The 25,032-nt window shown below is 37.5% G+C and overlaps 1 protein-coding gene across 3 annotated transcripts in view; it reads left to right on the top strand.

Annotated features, from left to right (window-relative positions):
• LOC131054847 (disease resistance protein ADR2) overlaps positions 1-25,032 on the top strand; it is a 90,841-nt gene that overhangs the window by 48,045 nt on the left and 17,764 nt on the right. Inside the window, exon 2 of one of the 3 annotated variants that reach the window (XM_057989469.2) lies at positions 4,218-4,287. The exons of the other annotated variants lie outside the window; for them this stretch is intronic. Coding sequence (XP_057845452.2) covers positions 4,218-4,287 — 70 coding nt within the window. The remainder of the gene's footprint in view (positions 1-4,217; positions 4,288-25,032) is intronic. 3 annotated transcript variants of the gene reach the window in all.

A 25,032-nucleotide genomic window follows, 5' to 3' on the forward strand; every position in this document is an offset into this window, starting at 1 on the left:
AGGAACACAAATTCCACAAACTCAAATTATTATCACACATCAATTATTTGTTGATGATACTGTATTGTTTGGGGAAGCCTCAGTGAGGGAAGCTAAGGTTAAAAACATTCCTATTTCATTGCTCTCCGATTCTATGAAAAAACTTGATAAATATTTTGGGCTTCAAGTAAGCAAACTTACCATGCAAGTATCTTGGATTTCTTCTCTTCTCAGGAGTGATAAAAGGATGGCATTGGGAATCCATAGTCTTGTCGATCAAGAATAAGGTAACTTCTTGGAAGAACAATTGGTTATCACTAGCTGGGAGAATCTTGCTGATAAAATCTGTCTTAGCAACAACTCCAAACTATATTATGTCAGTCCTCCCCATGCCATTCAAGATCCAACAGCAACGAAAATCTCTCCTTAAGAAATTTCTATTGAAGGGCAACAAAGATCCAAAAGATAAAATACACTTACTGGCCTGGGAAAATGTTTGTTTTCCCAAAGTGTATGGGAAGGGGCAAGAATACCTAATTCCGAAGATAGGAACATTTCTTTAGGGGCTAAGCTTGTGTGGAAATTGTACTCATACTCTTCGTCTGTTTGGGCTGCTATTATTAGAAGTAAGTATCTTGACTCAGAAGATCCAGAAATAATTTTCACAGTTTTGGATCCTCCAAAAGGGTCAAAGATGTGGAATTTCCTAATAAAATACAGAGAGAGCTTGCTACATAATCTAACTTGGATTGTACATGATGGTAGGGCAAAAAGATTTTGGGAGGACTCATGGAACAATTATCCGCCTTAGATAGTATTCCAAATCTGGATGTCATCAATGAAGTTTTACAGGCCTCTTGGGGACATATTGTAAGCAAATATTTCCACCCGATTCTGGTTAATGGCATTTGGGAAGTGAAATGGAAAGACATGGATAATATACTTGCACCTCTTCAACAAAAACAGGTGTTAATGATGGAATTAAGAAACAAATTGATTTTCTACAAAGGGAAAAGAGACAAATTGATTTGGCTTCCTTCTAAATCAGAGGTATATTCAGTAAAGGAGGGTTTTAAGCAATTGACATCTCAGGGGATAGATAATCCACCCAGAAAGTTCTCATTTTGCTAGAAGGGATGCGGATTACAAAAGGCATGATCCTTTGTCAAGCTACCTTAAAGGGCAGCATACTAACTAGTGACATGTTAGCTCTACTTAAGATTGTGCAACCCTTTAATTGTGTGTTGTGTAATAAGTCCATTGAAACAACTAATCACCTTCTTTTAGAATGTTCAGTGGCACAAGATTGTTGGAAGTGGCTACTTAACAAACTACAATGGAACTCTCCATTACAAGCTACTTTACCAGAAGTATTTGAATCATGGCCAAAGCTCTTTGCACACTCTCTTTTTGCAGTTACTTGGGATATGGCTCCTACCATTCTCATATGGAACATCTGGTGGGAAAGGAATAGGCACATATTTAGGAAGGAATTTCATAGTGTGCAGGATATGCTTATCAAACTAGAATTAACAATTTCAAAATCAGTTAATGGTCACACAACTAAATTTAAGAAGCTGGACTCCCCTTTCACCTCGTGGGATAACGAGCTAATGACAGGTTGGAAATTTATGCAAATCCCATTTAAAGGAAGTTTGATGGTAAATGCTCATAAGAAAATCAATAAAAAAGGAATTAGATGGAGATCCCCTTTGAAGAATTTTGTGAAACTAAATTTTGGTCGGGTTGTGAGGGGTAATCCTAGAGTGTCCAAAATTGAAAGTGTTCTTAGGGACCAATCAGGGCAAGTATTGAGAGCGGGTTATGCAAAAATTCTAGATGGCACAAATAACATAGCAGGGACTAGAGTGTTGCTATTTGGGATTAACTTAGCCATTAAGGAGCAGGTTGAATACTTAGAGATTGAAGGGGATTCCTTGAACATTATATCAGCCTTGAAAAAATTCCAAGCTCCTAATTGGAAAATAGATTATATTATTCAAGAAGCTAGAGAGAAGATTTCAAGTTTTCAAGGATATAACATTACTCATTGTTATAGGGAAGAAAATCAGTTCGCAGAATTATTAGCTAACATGGGATGTGATTCAAATGATGAAGGTTTTTTCCTTTGTCCTAGGCAGGTTCAGGAAGATGAGCCTCTCAGAGCACAAATGACTTCTGATGGGACACCTGGTCCTATCCAAATTGATTAGACTAATGTTTTGTTTGCTATGGATGCAGGGCTCCTCACTCTTTGTAGCGTTGGAGTATCTCAGAATTTCTCCCAATGCCCCAAGTTATGAAACTATTTGAGATTTAAATTTAAATGGTTTCTTTTTTTCCCAAAATCGCCTTGTGGCTTGAGTGGTGGGAAGATCTTCATGCCATGGTTAGCCATGTCACTGCTGATCGTATTGTGAGGATGTTTCCATCCTGGCATGGCTTTTATGTAGAGTAGAAGGGGCTCATCATTTAAGAATTCTTTTTTGGTGGAATGTAGTACAGGATGAGATCAACCTGTCAACATTGGAATTTCACATGCTTTGGGTGCCATTCCAATATCCTCACACACGGGGTAAGGATGAGTATCCTCTGGCTTGGGCTAGATTGAGGTACTTCAAGAATGTGGAACTTAAAGAGATGCCACATGTTCTCTCTCTGCTGCACTCCCAATCCTTTCATACTTGTGGAGGATCTCAATTTGAGGAAATATCAGGGCTCCCACATATCTGCAAGCTTGCACATCATTTCTTACAATAAATGCAATCATTGATGGTCATTGCAGAGGACTTGTGTGGAAGCTCAAGGACAGGGAATGAATGCAACTGTGATGGTTTACACGAGCTACAATGATTCCTTCGCATCACTTCCTCATCGTTTTCTCTATAATTTGACCATTGGCAGCATGTCTCAGCAAAATTTCAGGTCTGGACTTCTCTTGACCAAGTTCAAGCTTTCCTTGCTAGTTGCACTCACGCGGCAGTTATGACCCTTCGAATTTATTTGGTGGGAGGTCGTCATGGCTAGAGAGAGAACGCTATCATTCATCCTCTAAGATTAGCAGACTCTTTGGCAATCCCGTGTGAAATTTGTGAGTGGGCAGTGAGGACTATGCTTGGGGAAGAATGGATTGTAGCTAACCCGATGGCTTCTCCAAACCTGGTGGCTTCCAGATTTGCGTCTATGGTGATGGACCTCACATAGTCTCAGGACTACACAAAGATGGTGGTGGGGGTTTTTGTACATCCAACGCTGTTTACTTGGGAGGAATTGGACTTGCAGCTGGAGAAATATGATTTGTTTACATGGGAGGTGTGGTGGGGAGGTTTTTTAAATAGAGATCTCTTCGTATTTGACTCAGTGCCAAGATCAGTTTTCCTCTCCTTCATTTATGGCTTGGGTTATGCATCCCCTCACACTTTTCTCCACTGGGTTCAACAATTTGCATCTCAAATAGGAGAGCCATTGGCTTCAATTGTAATGGCTATATTCAGGGCTGTGTGGGAAATTTGTGAACATGCTCAACTTGATCCTCACGGGTATCTTTTGTCCTTTCCAACTCCAATGGAGGCCGCTTCATCTCAAGAATCAGGAATTGTAATTTGAAAGTTTCTCTAGTTGGGGTGGCGGGTTTATGTTGGTAGAATTAGGGTAGATACGAACATGGCATTCTCAACCTTATAGTCTCTTTGTTTTTTATAATCTTGCTTCATCGTTTGTTCGGGTTTAGTTTTGTTGCTGTCCATTTCGGGAAAGGTTTTGTCTCATTCAGTCTCTATCTAGGGCTTTTTTCAAAGACCCCATGATCCAATATATGGGGGCTGCTCTTTCAAAAATGTATCTAGTAGGGGGAAGGAGGTAGTGCCATTTTCTTTTAATTAAGTATATGTAAATATTCAATTATTATTATTATATTATAGGCCATGACCTTTTGCTCAAAAAAGTAAAAATTACTACACTAATTACAATTTAAGATGTTTATTTGTATTAATAATTACATAAATTAATTTCAATAGCAAATGAATACCTTCACTACTGGGATGCACATCTGGACCTTCATGTGCAGGTTGTGTTTCACGATTAACATGCTGCATTCCAATGTCATGCGCATTGTTATCATTGCTTTCTTATTTAAAACAAATATAGTCACTTTATGTTGGAACTCAACATCAATTAGATTGTTGGTAAAGTATTCAATTTGAAACAATTTTTATTTAGCTTATTTACCTGTGTGACAGATGCACCAGAATCTTATGTTTGCCCACTCAATTCTCATAGTCGTTCAGCCACGACTGTATAGCCTTGCTGGTAGGCAATTCTCTTGTCATCTTCTATGGGTGCTCTATTGAATTCGGAGCCCTACATTTTTGCTTGGTATCGTGAATTTTGCTTGCATTGTTTGATAAAAAAAAAATGTTTGCAATTTATAAATATTTTGATGCAATATTTCATTTACAAATAGTTACAATTCGTGCGACAAGTTTCATATAACCACTGGAGCTAAGTTTGTGTTGCCCGTGCATTTCTTGTCTTGCGTTGATTGCCTTTGACGTGTCACTCAGTGTATGAAAAGTTGAAATATATTAGATTATATAAATATAAAGAGTAATTAGTACATAATTACAATCTTAATAGTATCACATACCTTTTCTGGTGTCTAGTGGTGTATTTCCTTTTTTCCTTTCAATTCTCTCCTTCGCATCCAAAATCAACTCCTTCCACTCCCTCCCTGGAATCATGGGGGGAAGCTCGTACTTTACGTTCTTCTCTAAATGTGTCTTGTACTGGTCCCTCACATACTTTAGATATGTGCCAGCTTTTTCAAGGAGCTTGGTTTTGTTGAATGTGTCATTTCCAAACAACTCAACCATACGGTTTGTGAGTTCATCTTTTAACCTGTTTTCTTGGTCATTCCACGTTTTAAGCAAAAATAAACCTATTAGATTCAGAAATGAACTGAAGCTACCTTTAATATAGTTCAAGAAATGAATCAAAGGAAAATTATCCTAGAAATGATGTGAAATAAAAATAGTGGATTAGGGTTAGTTCACATATGATATTCCACCGTTTATGTATGGTGGGCGCAAACATCTACAATGCAATGTCATTAAGATTTTTATTAAAGATATCATTTCCTGCAAAAAAATCATGGGATAATTACTCCAAAACGAGTGATCAATAAGTAAATTACAATTACACTATATATAATAATAATTTTAAAGTACCTGGAACCTTCTATATCTTGAAGGGAATCAATTCTTAGTCACTCACCACCAATGTGGTCTACAACGTTCTCATATTAGCAATACGGGAAGATCCAGGAAATGATGGTATGTTATCACTAGTATCCGCCTCTGGCGCATCCTCATGTGCATCTCTTGCTGCAGAAAATGAATCCACTATGAAATACCCCCAAGAAAGAACACTTCAAGGGAAATACACACATAAAAAAAGAGAGAGCAAAAGAGGGATCTACCAATAGTGGGCGGTTCAACATGACGGGAAGTAGAGGACGTTTGTATGCTTCCTGTTGCCGACATTGCAGTCGGCAATACAGATGGAGATAACCTTGAATGAGGCAACCTTTCCACATGAACATTGGCAGCACTTGAAGAATAATACATTAAATATATGAAAACTACAAGAATTGTAAACAAGGATGAACCTTTATGAAGAGTTGTAAAGAAATATGAACCTTTATCAAGTGTTTGATGCTAATCTTAATGATACAACAATATGAAGGAGAATAAGGAACGTAGGTTTTGATGCTGGACAAAGGTATGGAAATTTGTGACAAGAGGGCAGTGTAAGTGATAAACTAGTATAGTCCTTACAAAAGATAGTCCATGGAATCTATTTATTTAGATCGCTTCAATGTGCTATCTCATGTTGTCAAACTTCACACTGTCTTATTGGTCTTTGTAATGTCCCTACTTTGAAATATAATTTAATAATAGTAAATTAAAATACAAGGGATCAGATTAGATCAAATGAGAACTTCTAATTGTGCAACTAAATACTTTATTAACAGTTTAATAAACTATTATTACAATCATATATACACACAAAACTTATTGTTATTCATTCTAAAGAGAGAGCAATAGTATAGACAGGGAAAGGCCTGAGTAAGTAACACTAGCATTAAAAAAACAAGTTCACAAGTCCAAAGAAGGAGTAGTTTTAATGTATAGAACATGGTCATCACCTACACTACATGCAATACACTGATCATGTCCACTAGGTTGATGATGACACATGAAATTCTGTAAAAACAATATCTACATATTTTAGTTGGTGACATAAAAGAGTATAAAATATAAACCATTATTGAACTTTTGTTATAATTAAAGCTTTCATTACTGCTTACTTGCATGTTTTCTACTGCTTGTATCAATTGATTCACCCTATCTTTTATCTCATTAGTCTGAGGGGTCGTGCATACCAAAGCAACAATCTCTTTATTAGTTTTTGTGATAGACGTTTTTATCACTTCTACAGGGTTTGTGGAAATTGCGTAGTCCTCATGGGTTAATACTGTGCTGAGGTGCTGATGTAAGGGAGGCTCCTTTCCCTTTCCCCGAACATCTGTCTATGACAAGAATATTATTAACACTATCAAAATTACTCCAAAACACTCAAGAAAATAACATAATAATGTAACAGTTTGCTTCTATCTAATTTGTACAATTACAATGAGGTTTACCTGCTCGGTAGAAGTGTTGAGACATACATCCCTGTCTGTGCTATGTGACGGATCCAAGTTTCCCCGTGACAAAGAAAAAATATAAACATGTTAGCGAAATGAAACCAATAAACTTAGCAAAAAACTTAATAATAAGATGGTATATTGAGGTCATTAATTGGAGGCTGGTTTAAATGGTATATAGTACATACCACCCCCATGTTAGTAACTTTGTTTGTATCTATACGATTCAAATTGTAATCGATTAACAGCTCTCCCCCTGCACTTGTTGATTTTATCGCACATACAAATACATGATTTTCATCGCGCGCCTCAAATATGCAATTGGGTTGCTTATTAGTTGACCCAAGTCGCATACTATTTATAAAACTTGCAATATTCCCTGTTTCTTTTGGCCTTCCATCAATGTATACAACAACTTGTTTACTTTGATCATTATCTTTCTATTGTATATAATTTGCTAACAGTGCATACCTACACATACTTTTTTATATCGAACAATCTGCATCCAATTTTTGTAATTATAACAAGGTCCGACATGCTCCATCGATTCAACAACTTTGATGTACAAACCTTTATGCCGTCCATGGAAAATAGGCCCAAACCATGTAATGACGAAGGTGCTATGTGAGACACCCTCTCGTTAACACAAAAATCGGTGTTTATTGGAGGAAGTTCCTTGGGTACCCATTGTTTCTCTAGATGTTTCTACCTCAAGGGCACCTCGATGTTGCCTTTGGTCTCATCATCATAAGAACATGACCCCCTTTGAGCAAGGAAAAATTCCATGCGTTTATTGAATTTTCTTCTAATCTTTTGACCACTAGTTGATCTCCCTATTTTAGACCTACTACATGTCTCACTTTCGTCTACTATTTGTACATTTCCCTCACTCGAGGAAGACACATCTGACAAATACTTATTTGGTGGTACCTGCACTCCATCAAATGAGAGAGTTAGTTGGTAATGAGAGATATTTTGCAAATGAGGGTAATGTTGATGAAGAAGTCAGCCCTGAAGTTGACATTGAGATTAAAAATTGAATAAGTCCAACTGAGGCCTCAAGTGTTGATAACTGTATTAGATTTGTTGCTAATTTCAAGGTTTGAAGAACTAAGGAAGTTTGTTTTCCTAGTAATTTTAAAAAAATAAACTATTTCTATAAGGTGTATTGACTTATACCCGTCGATCCATGAGACTGTGCAGGATCCTCATCAAAGGGGTTCAGGTTTCTGTATATGTAATTCAGTTATCTTATGTTAGCTAACAATTACATGAAACGTATACTAAAAATTACATAGTACACAACATGAACAATATGCAATCATCATAATCATTGTATATTTTTTATTCTTTACCTTTACTTTATGTAGACTATGTAGGATCCTCAACTAAAAGGTTGACGATGTCTATAGTCAATTACTTGTTTACACCAAGGGTGGCAACATTACACAAAATATATACATGAAATCAAGACCAATAGTTGAGCATCATAAGCACTACATTTGTAATTTGATAAACAATAAATACATATGTATCATGAGCATCATAAGCATCACATATGTATCAACATATATGCAATTTATCATTATAGGCACCACATATGTATCATCATAAACATGTAATCTATCACATATGTATCATAAATCACCATCCATCATATAGCTAATAGACTGTCCACATTCCATAAATAAACACAAAGTTCAAAAAATGTCAAATGTATCATCATAAACATGTAATCCATCACATGTATTTTAAATCACCATCCATCACATAGCTAATAAATAGTCCAAATTCCATAAATAAACACAAAGTTCAAAAAATGTCATACATTTCATTCATGTCATTGATCTTCTTCTTCATCCAACTCATGATCATGACCATCATGATCATGATCATGATCAGCATCGTCATCGTCATCGTCATCGTCACCATCACCATCACCATCACCATCACCATCACCATCATCATCATCATCATCATCAACATCATCGTCATCGTCATCATCATCATCATCATCATCATCATCATTCTTCCATTTCATTATATTTTATTGACCTTCCTCTTGGATCATGTCTAACAACAAATGACCAACCCCGTTTATGTGGAACCTCTGAGTAAAATACCTGCTCACATTAGCTTGGAAGAACATATGGCTCATCCCCAACTGGCTCAAACGACCTTGTATTAATGATTGTAAATGCATTATCATGTTCAATAACAGTTTTATCAGGATCATTTTTATTCAGTCGTAGCCTATACCATTTGATGACGAACATAATTAATTTGAAGGAATTAAAGTCACACTCAAGTATATCATCCAAAAAATCACAAGTTTTCTTCATGTCATCCATTTTTTTGATGCAAAATTTATGACCATTGCAACACATAGCCTTGTGGTGTTTGACCTACAATATGTCTAACATGTTAAAATTATTGCATCGTGAGTCGATAAACATACGAGTGATTAATAAAATTACACGTACCTGTTTATCTCTTAAACCATATGCTAAATCAATTTCCCTTTCCATAACATTGGAATCTCCATTACAATGAGCTTCTTTAACCAATGAAGCCACACCTTCCCATGTTAATGTGCGACCAAAATGTTGACATCGTTCAATCCACACTGTCATCCAATCAAGATTGTTTGCAATATACAAATGTAGCGCATCCCACTCACGACCAACTGTACAAATGATTAATAGACGACTTAGAATCGATTTATTTAGAAGATTAAAAATTAATTAACTACAATAACATCTTATAACTACCTCTCACTTTCCTCAATCTATCTTTCCCCATCCAGTACTCCCCTTTGAATTTGTTAATGGGGTTGGGATCCCAAATGCGATCTACGTGGATCTCTGCTGCAAACTTAGGAAGATATTCAACAATGTACACCATAGTCTGATATACCATATATCCCTCCACCATAGAACCTTCAAGATGTGCTCTTTGTCGAACCAAACCTTTCAAAAATTTCAATTGCCTCTCAACTATCCATATTGACCTAGTGTGTACAGGTCCACACAATTCAATCTCCTCAACTTGGTGTATGAGGTAGTGTTCTTGTGCATTGAAAAAAATTGAAGTTAAACACTTTTACATTTCACACATTAAATGAGGAATTTTTCTCTTCCAATATTTTATATATTCTTTATGGATTTTTTTAGATGACAACCACCTAGATGAGATTCAAGACGCAAAAATATATAAACGAAACTTTACAAAATAATATACAATATATTACATAACAAGTAAAATAAATCTCAAATATATTATCTATACAACAAATTGAACAAAGATCACTACTTACCTCATTTATTTCCCAAGATCATATATGACTTGCTTGACATTATTGTCAAAGTTGTCTGGGAGAGATAGAGGTAGAACATACTGCAACAATTATGAAATGATCTTTTCATTGTTTTCTAACATGGTACAATGAAAAATACATGTGTAGTATACAAATATTTAGTAAATACACAAGAACATAAATTACCTTAATGAAGGTATGCCAATCATGTGTTTTCATCCCTGACCCAAATTCACTTTTCTTCAGCTTCGATATTCACACCTCCACATTCCTCCACTTCGAAAAACATATTCTTCGGGTTGTGTTGGTCCATATCATGTGCCCTGGGGAGCTCAACCTATATAAAAGTGATCAACATAAATAAACCACGATCATGATCTCATCATGAAGTGATTTCTTATGTATATAAATTGTTAAAACGATATAATGAACATCTTACCAATGGATGATAATCATGTCCCGCTTCAATGTGACCATGCTGCTTACAATGTTTATTAGCTGTTTTGATTAGAAGTCTTCTAGTCTTTAAGCCCTTATAAATTTTGTAGGGACAATAACATTTTCCATCACCTTTTCTTTCAAGTTAGACTACAATATAGCATTTGTCTCCTTATTTTGTTCTTCACTGATATTTTTTGACATGGTCTTTCTTCACACGCAAAAAAGTCGGGCTATCGAAACTTCGGTGTGTAACCTTCACAAACTACGCAAAAAGACATTGCAAGTACAAAAGTCTTCTTAGAACTAGTTATATAGAAGTTGAAATGTTACTTAAACTTAGATCTCATCAATTATGAAGACTATTTTATTTAGATAGTTTTCTTGGCTAAAAAAGAAGCTTGATTTTGGCAAGTTGATGAAAAATATTTGAGTTTAAAAAAAAGATAAACCTTTTTATTGTGTCATCTAATAGAATCAACTTAGGAATGATGAATTTATGAAGAAGTCAACATGAAACCAACTTCATATGAAAGAGAATTGAATTGACTATTAGAATTGACTATTAAAGATAACTCTTCATTCTACAACCTCAAATAGGTTATTAAGGGCCTGATTCAATCCAAATCTCATGAAGATCGTGTTGGGAAGAGGAAACCCTAACCGCTCCGAAGGTTGAATTGCTTTCTGGCGAGAAATCACATGATAACAGATGAGAGCTCAAGCGAGAATGAGTTGATGTTGCGAAGAAGGAGAAGAGAGAAGCGAGAATGAGTAAGGAGAAGAATTGCCAGCCTTAGAAATATTTCTAAGAAAGTTGCTATGTGTGTGAGCAAGGATACCGGTGAGAGGATTCTATACTGACATAACTATAGTCTTGCATTTGAGCCTAATCGACAAGGTGTGGTAGAGCAGGCAACATCCAAGTGTGACACAGTGTGTTGAGAGATTGTGTGAGAAAGGGAGAGAAAGATAAAAGAGGTCGAGAACCAGAGACAGTAATCTCACAATCGGTAGTGTGAGATTTAGTGGAGGAGAAAATATTGTCAACCGACAGTGAGTTATTTGATCAAAGAGCTACAGAATTCATTTGCAATGAGGAGCCTTAATTTCTTTCAAATATTATTTCAATATACATCGCCAAGTTGAAGCTTGGTGCAGGGGTTGGTACTCCCTGGGTTGGAGCCCAAAAATCTTTGTAACACAGTGTTTTACCCGTGAGGCTGGATTGGAGCAGTAGTCTCTAGCAGTTTTTTTCACCAAGGTTTTTCCCACATTGGGTTTTCCTCGTAAACCAGTTGTTATAAGTTGCATTTTTGTGTTTGATCTCTTTAGTTCTCCTTTTCACACTACCAGTTTGGGTGCTTAGAGATTGTTTGGTTCACTAGTATTTTGAAATCGATTTGGAAGTCAAAAAGATTTAGGAACTACTAATTCACCCCCCTCTTAGTGGGACTCTATGTTCAACAATTGGTATTAGAGCCAAGTTCCTAGTTATCTTTAAACCTTGGGTAGATTCTGGACTTTGAACACAATGGCAAGAAATGAGTCTGCTTCCTCCAAAGCCCCCATGTTTGATGGATCTAACTATGCCTTCTGGAGCAGAAGAATGGAGACCTATATTTCCTCCTTGGGTTTCGTTGTGTGGATGTCTGTCAAGAATGGGTATGTTGTCCCTATTGTTCCTCCTACTGATTCAGATGCCAAAAAGGAGTATGAGAACAATGCCAAGGCCAAACATGCTATTTTGAGTGGGCTGTCTGATAATAAGTTTGTCAAAGTCATGCACTATGCATCAGCCAAGGAGACTTGGGATAAACTACAGAGGTTATTTGAAGCAGATGCAAAAGTCAAAGAGGCCAAGCTGCAAGCTCTAAGGGGCCAACTTGAAAGTATCAAGTTGAAAAATGATGAAAAGGTTGCAGATTATCTTCATAGACTTGATGAAACTGTGGATACCATCAGAGGACTCAGTGAAGAGATTGCATATGGGATTCTTGTTAAGAAGGTTCTTAGATCTCTCACATCCAAGTATGATACTAAGGTGTCTGCCATAGAAGAAGCTAAGGATCTGAAGACTTACAATGGATGAGTTATTTGGTTCACTAATAGCCTATGAGATGAGAACAACCAGTGATACTACCTTAAGAAAAGAATCAACATTCAACATCACCAAACAGGGGAAAGAAGTAGCCTCTCATAAAGAATCCAGTGAAGACTCTGATGTCGAAGTAGCAAATTTTGTCAGGAAGCTCAATAGAGGATCTGACCGGTACAAAGGGAAGCTATCACTTAAATGTTTCAACTGTGGTAAGGTTGAACACTTTGTTGTAAAATGCCCCCACAAAGAAACCAGTGGAGATGAGTCAAGAGAATTCAACAAATCTATTGGCAAAGATAGAGAAAGAAACACCTATAGGCAAGGAAGGAGAGGCTACCAATATCAGAACAACCTATGTACTATTGAGGATGACACAATAGATGATGAAAATGCATCCGAAGATGATTACCATGAGAATGACAAACAAGTCAGTCTCTTCATGGCACATGGTGAACCAGTTGATGAAAATAGGAAGAAGAGGACATTGAAGCTGAAGTGGACTTGGAGGGTGAGCTTATCAGTGCTCTTGAAGATTTGAGTAAAACTAGAAGAGAACTCAAAAAGGTCAAGCTTGCTGCAATAGATGAACAAGATTTCCTGTAACAATCTTTGGATGAGTCCGACCAACTTATATCTGACCTTAAATTGTAGTTGGAAGAATCTAAGAAAATATGTGAAGCTACACTCTCTAACTTTACAATTAGGGAAAGGGAGCATCAAGAGTTGGAAGAAGAAATAGTAAAGCTCATAAAGGAGCTTGAAGAAAGTAAGGAATAAATAAAAATAAGGAGCAACTATGAAGACAACATTGAGGAGGCTTTAGACAAGATGTTGAGCAAACAAAAACAATCCAAAGACACCGGTGGCTTAGGCTTTGAAGAAGGTCAAAATTCAACCCACAAAGATAAATCCGGCAAAGAAATAATGTTCACCACCTGAATTAAAGGTGAAGAAAAGAAGCCATTCACTATAGGCAAGGATACCGACAAAAAGACATATGCAGACGCTATTGGAAATTGCCACTCAAATCGATGTACAACAATGAACTGGAGATCACATTTCTTGTACCAACATGCAGGCTCAAGGAGAAATGCAAGAATTGACTGCAAAGGATTCACTAGATTCAACAACATGAAGGGATGACCCTCAATGAGGCAGTCCTTTGCAGGACCAAGGCAACCTAACCGGTGTGTTCCCACCTTTCATGGTTACTGTTATCGGTGTAACAAATTTGGGCATAACATAGCTAATTGTAGATTAATCAATAAGCTCTCTATGAGTTATGAAAGTAGAAATCCTTTTAATGCACTCCAGGATATGAATGTTATCTGCTATCAGTGCAATGGATATGGTCATAAGAGTTTTGATTGTAGAAAGAATACACCAGTACCCTACAATAATTTAAAGGAAGTCCCCTTAAATGAAAAGGTAAAATGCTATAACTGTTGAGAGTTTAGACACATAGAAAAGTTATGTAAAAATCGGAAGATCAAGCAAAAGAAGACAAATCCGGATCAAGAGTCGGTGACTGAACCTGAGCCAAATGGAGGAACTGACAAGAAGAAGGAGACCAAACCAGTTTGGGTTGAGAAGAAAAAGAAAAGACAGAATCAAGTCTCATAGTGAAAACTACCCTACTTGCTGAGAGGAAGAATCTATGGGCTGTAGATAGTGGTTGTTCTAACCACATGACCGGTGACAAAAAGAAATTCATCAAACTTGAAGATTGGAATGGTGGATCAGTAAGGTTTGGAGACAATTCCTCCATCAAAATAAAGGGAAAAGGAACTCTAAGCATTGATGGAAAATTGAAGGCACATGATGTATATTATGTGGAAGGCCTAAAGAATAATCTGCTAAGTGTGAGGCAGATGTGTGACAAAGGTTACAAATTTACCTTTGAGTCAACTAGTTGCCAGATAAAGAAAGACAATACAGATAAAGTTGTGGCAGAGGGAAAGAAACTAGATGGAAATGTTTATAATATGAAGGAATTATATGAGTCCAATGTATGATAGGACAAGTAGGTGAAAGTTGGCTGTGGCACCGAAGATTAGGCCACATAAATTTTGATAACTTAGTTGCAATAAGAAAAAAGGGGTGTGTGAGGAATATTCCACCCATCATCGAATCAGTAAACACATTTTGTGATGAATGTGTAAAAGGCAAGCAAACTAAAGTGAGTTTCAGGACAAAGGAGCACAACACCTCAAGACCACTTGAAATCGTGCATATAGATCCGTGTGGTCCAACTTGAACAAGAGCACTTGCCGATGAAAGATACTTTATGCTCTTCATTGATGACTACTCAAGAATGACATGGGTCACCTTTCTGCAATATAAATCACAACCATTTGAGAGATTCAAGATCTTTCGAAAGATGGTGGAAAAGGAAAGTGGGTATAGGTTAAAATGTCTAAGATTAGACAAGGGTGGAGAGTTTACATCAAATGAATTTGAAGATTATTGTGAAAAACATGGAATTAGAAGGCAATACTCTGCTCCTAGGACACCACAGAAAAATGGTGTGGTAGAAAGGAAGAACGGGATAGTCAAGGAGATGGCCAAAACCATGTTAAATGAGGCCAGTTTGTTAGACACATATTGGAAAGAAGTTGTTCATATTGTTGCATATACTTTAAAGCGGGTTCAATTAAGAACAAACAATAGGATGACACCTTATGAGTTGTGGTATGACCTGAAGCCATCAATCAAATAATTCAAAGTATTTGGAAGAAAGCGTTTTATCAAAAAGGATATGGATGGTCTAGGAAGTTTTGACTCCAGGAATGATGAAGGATTCTTCCTCGATTACTCATCAAACAACAAGGCCTACAAATGCTACAACAAAAGACTAAGAAGAATAATTGAGAATGTGCATGTAAAAGTTGATGAGGATATGCACAGAGGATGTCAACCACAGATCAATTGGTATGATAACTCCGGTGATGAAGATGATGAAACTCAGTCAGACATCGAACCAGAGGAAGCATCCAAGAAGGGTCCTAACTGGTATGTACAACTGAATCACCCGGAAGAGCAAATTTTGGGAAATAAGAGTGATGGTGTGCAAACTAGAAGAAGACTTGCTTGGATTGATGAACAAGTTAATCTCCGGCTCATGGTCGAAGTTGAACCCAAAGCATTCAATGAGGCAAGAAAAAGACAAGAATGGATGGATGTCATGGAAGAAGAACTGCAACAGATTGAGAAGAATAAGACTTGAGAATTAGTCCCTAGACCGGAAGACAAGAACATCAATGGCACTAAATGGGTCTACCAGAACAAGATCAATGAAGAAGGTAAGATTGTTAGGCATAAAGATAGAGTAGTGTGCAAAGGATACTCTCATGTAGAGGGGATTGACTTTGAAGAAACATTTGCACCGGTAGCTAGATTAGAAGAAATTAGAATGTTTCTAGCCTTCTCTGCCTACAAGGGCTATAAAGTATATCAAATGGATGTAAAATCTTCCTTTCTAAATGGAAATTTTGAAGAAGAAGTGTACATGGAGCAACCAAAAGGGTTTATGTTGCATAATGATGAGACATTTGTGTGTCGGTTGAAGAAGGCCTTGTATGGTTTAAGGCAAGCTCCTAGAGCATCGTATTCAAGATTAGATCAGTACCTAAAGGAGCAGGGATTCAAAAAGTGAAGTGTAGATAGCAATTTGTACATAAAGAAATATGGGAACCACATGATCATTATGGTTGTGTATGTAGATGATATTATCTTTGGAGGCAACAAGGACACCCTCTGCAAAGAATTTGCTGATCAAATGTAGTCAGAATTTGAGATGTCAATGCTTGGTGAATTGACATACTTCCTTGGTTTGCAGATATTACAGCAAGATAAAGGAATTTTTATCTCTCAAATCAAGTATGCAAAGGAGATGTTGAAGAAATTCCAACTGGAAGATTGTAAACCGGTAAGTACTCCCATGGTGACCGACAACAAATTGAGCAAGAATGATGAATCACCAGTGGTGGATCACTGTGTACAGATCCATGATAGGTAGTCTAATGTATCTAACTGCCTAAAGACTGGATATAGTTCAGGCAGTATGCATGGTGGCCAGATTCCAAGCTGTACCAAAGTAGTCACATATGAATGTTGTTAGTAGAATTTTTAGGTACCTACAAGGAACGCTTAGCTATGGTTTATGGTATCCTAAACAAGGAGATTTTATCTTGGAAGAATACACTGATGCTGATTGGGCAGGTTGCATTGATGATCCAAAGAGCACAAGTGGTGGTGCATCCCTTCTAGGTGACCGGTTGGTCTCATGGCATAGCAAGTAGCAGAACTCAGTCTCTTTATCTACTGTTCAAGTTGAATATATTGTTGCTGCTACATGTTGCTCTTAGGTGCTTTGGATGAAGCAAACTCTCAACAATATACAGGTGGAAATCACTGATCCTATTCTCATCTAGTGTGACAACTTGAGTGCAATCAACATAACAAAGAATCCAGTGATGCATTCTATAACAAAGTACATTGCTATCAAGTATCACTTTCTCAGAGAGAAAGTTGAAGGACAGGAGTTAAAGATGGATTATGTTCCTACTGGCGAACACGTAGCAGACATTTTCACCAAACCATTACCATTCAACACTTTTGAGTATCCCCGACACAAGTTAGGAGTTGTGTCCTTTGTCTAGGAAGGTTTTGTGTGGTTCAAGGGGAGCCGAGAGTGGTCAAACGGGGAGATTGGTATGGATCAAAGGGGGAGTGCACAGTACCCTTTGTCATTGTGTCAAAGGGGGAGAAATATACCGGTCCAGAGTGTCTTGCGAGATGTTGACATCAATGCCAAAGGGGGAGATTGTTGGCATTTTGGCATTAAGTTGTCATTGATGTCAACCAGCATGATGGATAGTGGCATGAGTGTGAGTAGATAGAATGGAGTGTTACCGGTAAGGCATAAACCGGTCTGAAGGATAACTGCTTATTTATGATGAAGAGGCAGAATGTGAAAGTTGTCACAAATCATTGCAGATGAAGATGTGTTACCGGTATAATGTGCTCTACCAGTTAACAAAAGAAGAAAGTTCTACCAGAAAAAGAATGTACCAGTATGAGTTTTCTCGACCGAATATGTGTTGGTGGGCCATGCCTTGATCTGTGTGATGCCATGAGGAGCAGAGGTGGAAAACATGTTGTGGTCAGTGAAGCCCCATCGACAGGGTCGTTGAAACAGATAATCGCCATTAATGAAACAACCACAAATCACGGGATCATATCTGACTGTTGCGGCTCAAAGAAGAAACAATGGCAGAGAAGGATCAGGGAGTAGTTGGCATCTGGATCAATGCAACGAAAATCCAATTCAGGAAGAGCTCGAAAAGGAAACAACTAAAGCATTTTATGTGTCGACATATTTCAAGATAAAAGATCTTGTTTGAGATTTCTATTTCTAGAAAATGTGTGTTGGACAAAGGAAACTGTGTATAGATGCATCCTTGAAGGATAGGTGATCAATCCAAGATAGGCTGGATCAAATCTCATGAAGATCGTGTCGGGAAGAGGAAACCCTAACCGTTCCAAAGGTTGAATTACTTTCTGGCGGGAAATCATGTGATAAGAGATGAGAGCTCAAGCCAGAATGAGTTGATGCTACGAAGGAGAGGAGAGAAGTGAGAGCGAGTAAGGAGAAGAATTGCCAACCTTAGAAAGACTTCTAAGAAAGTTGTTGTGTGTGTGAGCAAGCATACTGGTGAGAGGATCCTACCGGCATAACTATAGTCTTGCATTTGAGCCTAACCGACAAGGTGTGGCAGAGCAGGCAACATCCAAGTGTGACACAATGTGTTGAGAGATTGTGTGAGGAAGGGAGAGAAAGATAAAAGAGGTCGAGAACCATAGACACTAATCTCACAACCGATATTGTGAGATTCAGCGGAGGAGAAAAGACTGTCAACTGACAATGAGTTATTTGATCAAAGAGTTGCATAATTCATTTGCAACGAGAAGCCTTAATTGCTTTCGAATATTATTTCAATAAACATCGCAAAGTTGAAGCTTGGTGTAGGGGTTGGTGCTCCTTGTGTTGTATCCCTAAAAGTGAAGGGGTTGGTGCTCTAAAATCTTTATAATACAGTGTTTTACCCATGAGGCTGGATTGGAGCAGTAGTCTCCAACAGTTTTTCTCACTGAGGTTTTTCCCATATTGGGTTTTCCGCGTAAACTAGGTGTTATGAGTTACATTTTTGTGTTTGATCTCTTTAGTTCTCCTTTTCACTCTACCGGTTTGGGTGCTTAGAGATTGTGTGGTTAACTATTACTCTGAAATTGATTTGGAGGTCAAAAAGATTTAGGAACCACTGATTCAACCCCCTCTCAGTGGTACTCTGTGTTCAATAGTTGATCTGTCGTTTAGTTGAAATTAGTTCAAGTCTTTGATGTCTATCCTTACCTTGATATGTTCACTTATGGTTGTTATGAACCTTGTAACTTGTTGTCTTTGATGTGTTTGGTCTGATGTCTAAAACCCTCAATGTGAAATGCACACAACAAGCTCGGGATTTTTCCCCTTGCTGTTGATATTACTTCAATATGTATATTGACACTGATCACCAAGCCATGGTGGGATATGATACGAATAACTATTCAAATAATCAAGGATAGTGACTACGTTAAGTATGTCTAAGATTGATAAGCATGTCCTGCCATCAATTGATAAAGATGAGACTAACTAAAACAAAATCCAGCAGTCATACTGATCTATGTCATTGTTTTGATTTGTGGTTTCAAAGAGTGAGTACCCCATATAAGACCGATTTGTCGGGTTTCCAGTGTACCTATCCTTGTATAAGACATGTTGATGTTGATGTTGATATATTAACAAGACATGTGATCAATTTGATTGCAGACCTTGAGAGTTTTTATTAAAAAGAAATATTGAAGAAGTGAGGAAGACTAATGTGGGTATAGCGCATACATGCCCCACAAGTCCACTGAGGTCGCGTTGGTATGAATCCTGATTGTCAATATGGGTCAAGTGTCGATATGTTTCAAAGGTTGATATGGGTCAAACTGATTGTCGATATGGGTCTTGATTCGATATGAGTCCTGATTCGATATGGGTCCTAATTGTTGATATGGGTCTTGATTGTTGATATGGGTCTTGATTGCATTATGATGCTTGATTTCGATATGATTCTCGATTGATTGAATGATCTTTGATATGATACTTATGTGATTGATATGAAACATAATTTCGTTATGGGTCATTGATTGCGATATGATACTAAACTTCAATATGTTGCTTGATTTCGATATGGGACTCTTGTTGATTGATATGGTACTTGATTTTCGATATGAGTCCTGATATGATGTTGTTGACTGATTCAAGATATGATGCTTGGTTTCGATATGCATCTTTTTTTGGTTTGCGATGGGACTAATTGATTGAGTCTCGATATGGTTCCTGTTGTTGATTTTATGGATGGGCCATGCGTTCATGCTTTGATTTTCAATTTTGTTCTTGATTTTTTTAATTTTTAGTTTTTTAGACATTTCTGATTTTTGGAGCTTTTGGATTAGAAGAAAGATGTATTTGGTTGTCCCAATGTATAACAAGACAAGGAATATTATAAATGGATGACTGAACCATTGAGGTGGAAATGGATAGGAGAAAGACGAAAGTAGCTTATGAGGAGACACATCAAGAGCTTTTTAAAATTCATGTTTTTGTCCTTAGTTTTGATCAAGATCAAGAATGGAAAAGGGGATAAGGATGGAGATAGGATATGGATAGGAGAAACAAGATCATAGACAGTGATAGATGATGGAAGAAATGAATAGATAGGATAGATGGTATGGGTAAGAGGGTATGGATAAGGTGAAGCAAGATCATAGATAGCATTGGATGATGGAAGCTATGAATAGATATGGTAGATTGTATAGATTACCATGAAGCAAGACCGTAGATAGCACTGGATGATGGAACCTATGAGTAGATAAGATAGATGGTATGGATAAAGTGAAGCAAGACCGTAGATAACACTGGATGGATTTAGATAGGGTAATGGATATTGGAGGAAGGATAATGGGAGATGTGGTATGAAGAATAGATTGGATGAAACTTTGACCCCAAGCATAGAGGTCTCCATTTGCAAAGAGGTGATATGTAAGATTGTCACAATATTTGGCACCACTTGAATAAGTGTTCCTGAACTTTTCAAAGATAGAGACCCAACCCACACTTAAACCTTTGAAAAATTCAAGCGAACATTTCTAGTAACTAGGAAGTAGACTCAAAAGGGAAGAAGAATCCCAAATTGGATCAACTTACTTAGTCTTTGATTACCCATGTGTGTGCAATTAGGTTTATTCTGGCTCATGTGATCATTGTGTTGGTGGTTTTTTATGCTACATACAAAACCATAGCAACCAGTACTCTTGTAGCCAACTTTCAAAGAGAAGCCAACTCCTATTAAAAGATAAATCAGGTGGACTGAACCAACTAGTATAGGATCCTAATGATCCTCCTGCACTTCAGGTTCTGCTAGACCTAGGGGGGATAACCTTAGATGCATACAATACAACCAGTTACAAACATATGGTAGCATCAACAATCAACAGAGAAATCTCATTCCACAAGCTCAACAAGTTAGAAAATACTTCAGGTTGGCTAGATCTGTACAAGCAATAGATGAATAAGAGCTCGAAATGAATAGGACACAACCCCCAAACATGAAGGGAAATAGATTTCTTTAAAATTTATATGCTTCTTAAAATATCCCCAAATTCTTCAAAGACCAGTGCCTTGTTCATTGGGTATGGAGTCACACACGGAACTGCAAATGCAAATCTCAGTTGCAAATCTGTTTTCATTATAAAAATATTCCTGCATCAATACCTTATACCAATGCATTACTCAACTCATTCACAAAATCATCAGGTCTTGGATACATATTTCATTATTTATGATTGATTACAGAATTTAAACTCTTAACTGCAGAATGCTTACAAACAATCACAACAATCTCCTTAATATGACAAATTCCAGCCTCCTTGAGGATTTAATTTGTAACAAAGAATTACATTTTTATAGACAATCTTGTGTGAAATCTACTCATGCCTTACACAAGTAGAACCTGCAACTAGGAAACAATTTGCGATACTGAAATGCAACTCTATACCCTGAAAAGACCCATAAAAATTTACAAACTTGGGAAAGAAATTCAGAACTGGAAACACAAAATTCTGGAGCCTTCTCACAAAAATTATGGAATCCTTTCAAATGAGAAGAACTGAGAATATGAAGGAGAGGGAAAAGATCAGATCTACATCACAACTTGCCAAGTGTCCTCTTTCCCCAACTGAAAAAATTCTTTTCATCATGCCCAGGGAAACTACTCTCAAAATATCTGATATTTGTTGAAATTGATTGCAGAAATAAACTATTCGTTCCGAGAGCTTTCCAACGACATATAACACTTACATATTTGGATAAAAAATACCCCTCCAGTGAATTAATCTCTCATGCAGACCAGTCATTTAAATTTTGAATTTTCGCACTATAGTTGGACCTATACATTTAATTTTGATTTTTACTTCTGTGCCTTGCCACATGTCCGCCACTGGACCGAAACCCGCCCTGTCGCTGAGTCACAATGGATAACTGGCAAGTTGTTTCTTATTGCGGTACAACGACCATCGTCAATCTTCCTCGGACTTGCCCACTTGTTAACTCGCTTGAGATGCTCCCTCTTGCTGGGCCCATCGTTCAGTCATCAGATCGCGATGGGTAAACATCATGCAACTTCCCATTGTGGTACAACAACACTCAGTAGATCATCTCCAACCCGCTCAACCTTTAATCTCCATTTTGTTGCAAAATTTGGGTACCTCGAGATGTGTGCATGTGCGTGGGGTCCACTGGGTCGCCAATCAACCTCTTGTCAAAAGCTTTTAAGCTTTGACACTATAGATGTGTGACATTGCTTTTAAACATATAAATTTTCCTCCTTACTGCCAATGTGGGATAAACTTATTTGCACATTCCCCTTCTTTTTTCTGACGTTTGCATTTACTTGAAAGTTTCTGAGGCATTCCCTAACGTGTGGGAAGGCTAGGCTTTAAGCTTGCCAATTTGCATTCATTAAAAGCTTAAAAAACCCTCTCCATTCCATGCAGGGAGGATTGCTAGCAAAGTTCGTTGGAGATTTGGCTTACACCTGCCAATCTGCATTCAGTTTGAAATACTTCCTCAAAACCTTCATGCCACACCCATGCATAGGCAAGGAGAAGCCGCCAAGGTCGTAGAACTTGGTTTCACGCCTGTAGATTGCATTTGTTTGAAAGTCTTAATGTTCTTTACAAACAATGCTGGCCTACTTTCACCTCCTCTCCACGCACCATGTTCCACACACCACACATGATTAGGCTTTAAACATGCCAATATGCATTTGTTGAGAGTTTCATAATGCGTTTTAATGCCTTCTCCACGCAGTAGGGGAATTACTGGCAAAAGTCGTTGGAGAGGAGACACTCCACCAGTGAATTTAATTTTCTTGGAAACTTACTAAAGCCTCTCATCAACGCCACACACAACAGGGAGGATTTGGCATTAAATTTGCTAATTGCATAGGCTTAAAGGATTAAAACGCCTTAGTCACGCCACAGGCCCACGCAGGGACGAGGTGATAAAGGTTGTGGAATTAAGCTTTACACCTACCAATGCATTTGGTTTGAAAGTTAAAAATGGTAACCACGCCTAGAGGAACATTAGCAGTTCACCTTCCATTGTGTTAGTTTGAAGGTTTGAAAACCTTTTCCACGCTAAAGACCCATAACAGGGAGGAGCTGGGGAGGCCATGGAGTTTGGGCTTGATGCTCTACAGTTGAAACCCCAATGCCAACAAACCCAAAACTATTTGTCCCTCAAATCTGAGAGTATGGACTTGCAATAGAATCCAAAGGGTGCCTCACAAGCTCTTTGAATTTATTTGTTAGACTGTGGATGAAACTACCATATGCATGCCTAAGAGCAGCATTAAAAGCAATAAAGCCACCAACACCGACAATGCTTCCATCAATTGAAGTCTTCAATATTTTTTTGTTCAACAACTAGATCAAATAGGCCTCAAGATTGCCATTGGCACTGAGATACCGATCTACCTCCCATCTTTCTTCAGCTTTCTTTCTCGATACTTAAATCACATATGATTTAACATAACAATTTAAACCTTGATTAAAAGACACATGAAGTTACAAGTCAGGTCGGGTCCCACAATGGATCCAGCTAATTTTTTTTCGTTTTCATTCAACAGACCCTTGAAATGCCTCAGGCATCTTGAACATGCCTCTAGAGTTGATTTGCACCATTATCCGATCATTAAACTGAGTATTGCAACTCACTGACAATTTTCAGGCGCTTGTGTCACATTTTCACATTTTAAACCCAAAGAGGCATTTCAAAAACTGGTCAAAACACCTTTTTGGACTTCACAAATTGATAGGCGTGTACTCTGATATGTTAACTTTCATCGTACAAAACCATTCCTCATGAGAAATCCTAGGCGGTGAGATATTAATGCACAAAGTTGATTAAATGGCTTTGTTAGCATTTGAACCTAATAAAATCAATGTGTAGGGACTTCAAAGTGCCTTTACTAAAAATATCAAATGATCTTTGTAGATCCCCAAACCTGGGGCATAGATACCTTGAAGTATAGAGAAGACCGTGGAATGTTCAGTTCGACGAAAAGGCTGATTGGGTGTAAGATATAAGCTCATTAAAATGGCAACTTTAACATATGTAACAATGAAAGTACAAAAAACTCAATAAAATGGCTCAAGAAACCATCTTGGAAAATTGATCAAACAAACTGGTAGGAGCTCCAAATTGGAAACATGGCTTGTCTTTCATACTACCAGTAGCTCGGAATAAACATTCTGACATGACACTCATTGAGGCATATTTTACACCTATGCAAAGTGGTGCTTTGATTAGCTGTTAAAACAGGGACTTATGTAAACAATACAAACTGCAAATGGATTGGGCTTACCAAACTGAGCAAATGGATTCATAGGGACTTGAAATTTGGCATGTGGAATCACCTATATGCCTACAATTCAATGCACTTTGAATTTAAACATGACGATCAACTGGTCATGAAATGCAAAGCCTCAAAGTAGGCCACTTGGTAAAACCTGCATTTACACTCGTGAACAATTTTCAGTCCACCCCTTGAAATGGGTACTTGACAAACTGATCTAAATTGAATTCTGAAAGTTGTAGAACACTGCATAGGCTAAATTAAAGGTGTAGGACACATTTCCCAAGCCTTACCCCTTGATAATCAACTGGCTCCATTTTACATGCCCTCAAAGTAGGCCTTTCGGGTTGATTCATTAGGTGTTCATTTGAAAGTGCAGATGCAAAATTTTGAAACAAGCCTCTCAAAATACTCAAATTTTATGAGTCCCAACACATTTTAATCTTCAGAATCCAACGTGGATAGCTACATGAGTTACCCTGAC

This window comes from Cryptomeria japonica, chromosome 8 (genome assembly GCF_030272615.1).
Source record: "Cryptomeria japonica chromosome 8, Sugi_1.0, whole genome shotgun sequence".
In the NCBI taxonomy this organism is placed as follows: domain Eukaryota; kingdom Viridiplantae; phylum Streptophyta; class Pinopsida; order Cupressales; family Cupressaceae; genus Cryptomeria; species Cryptomeria japonica.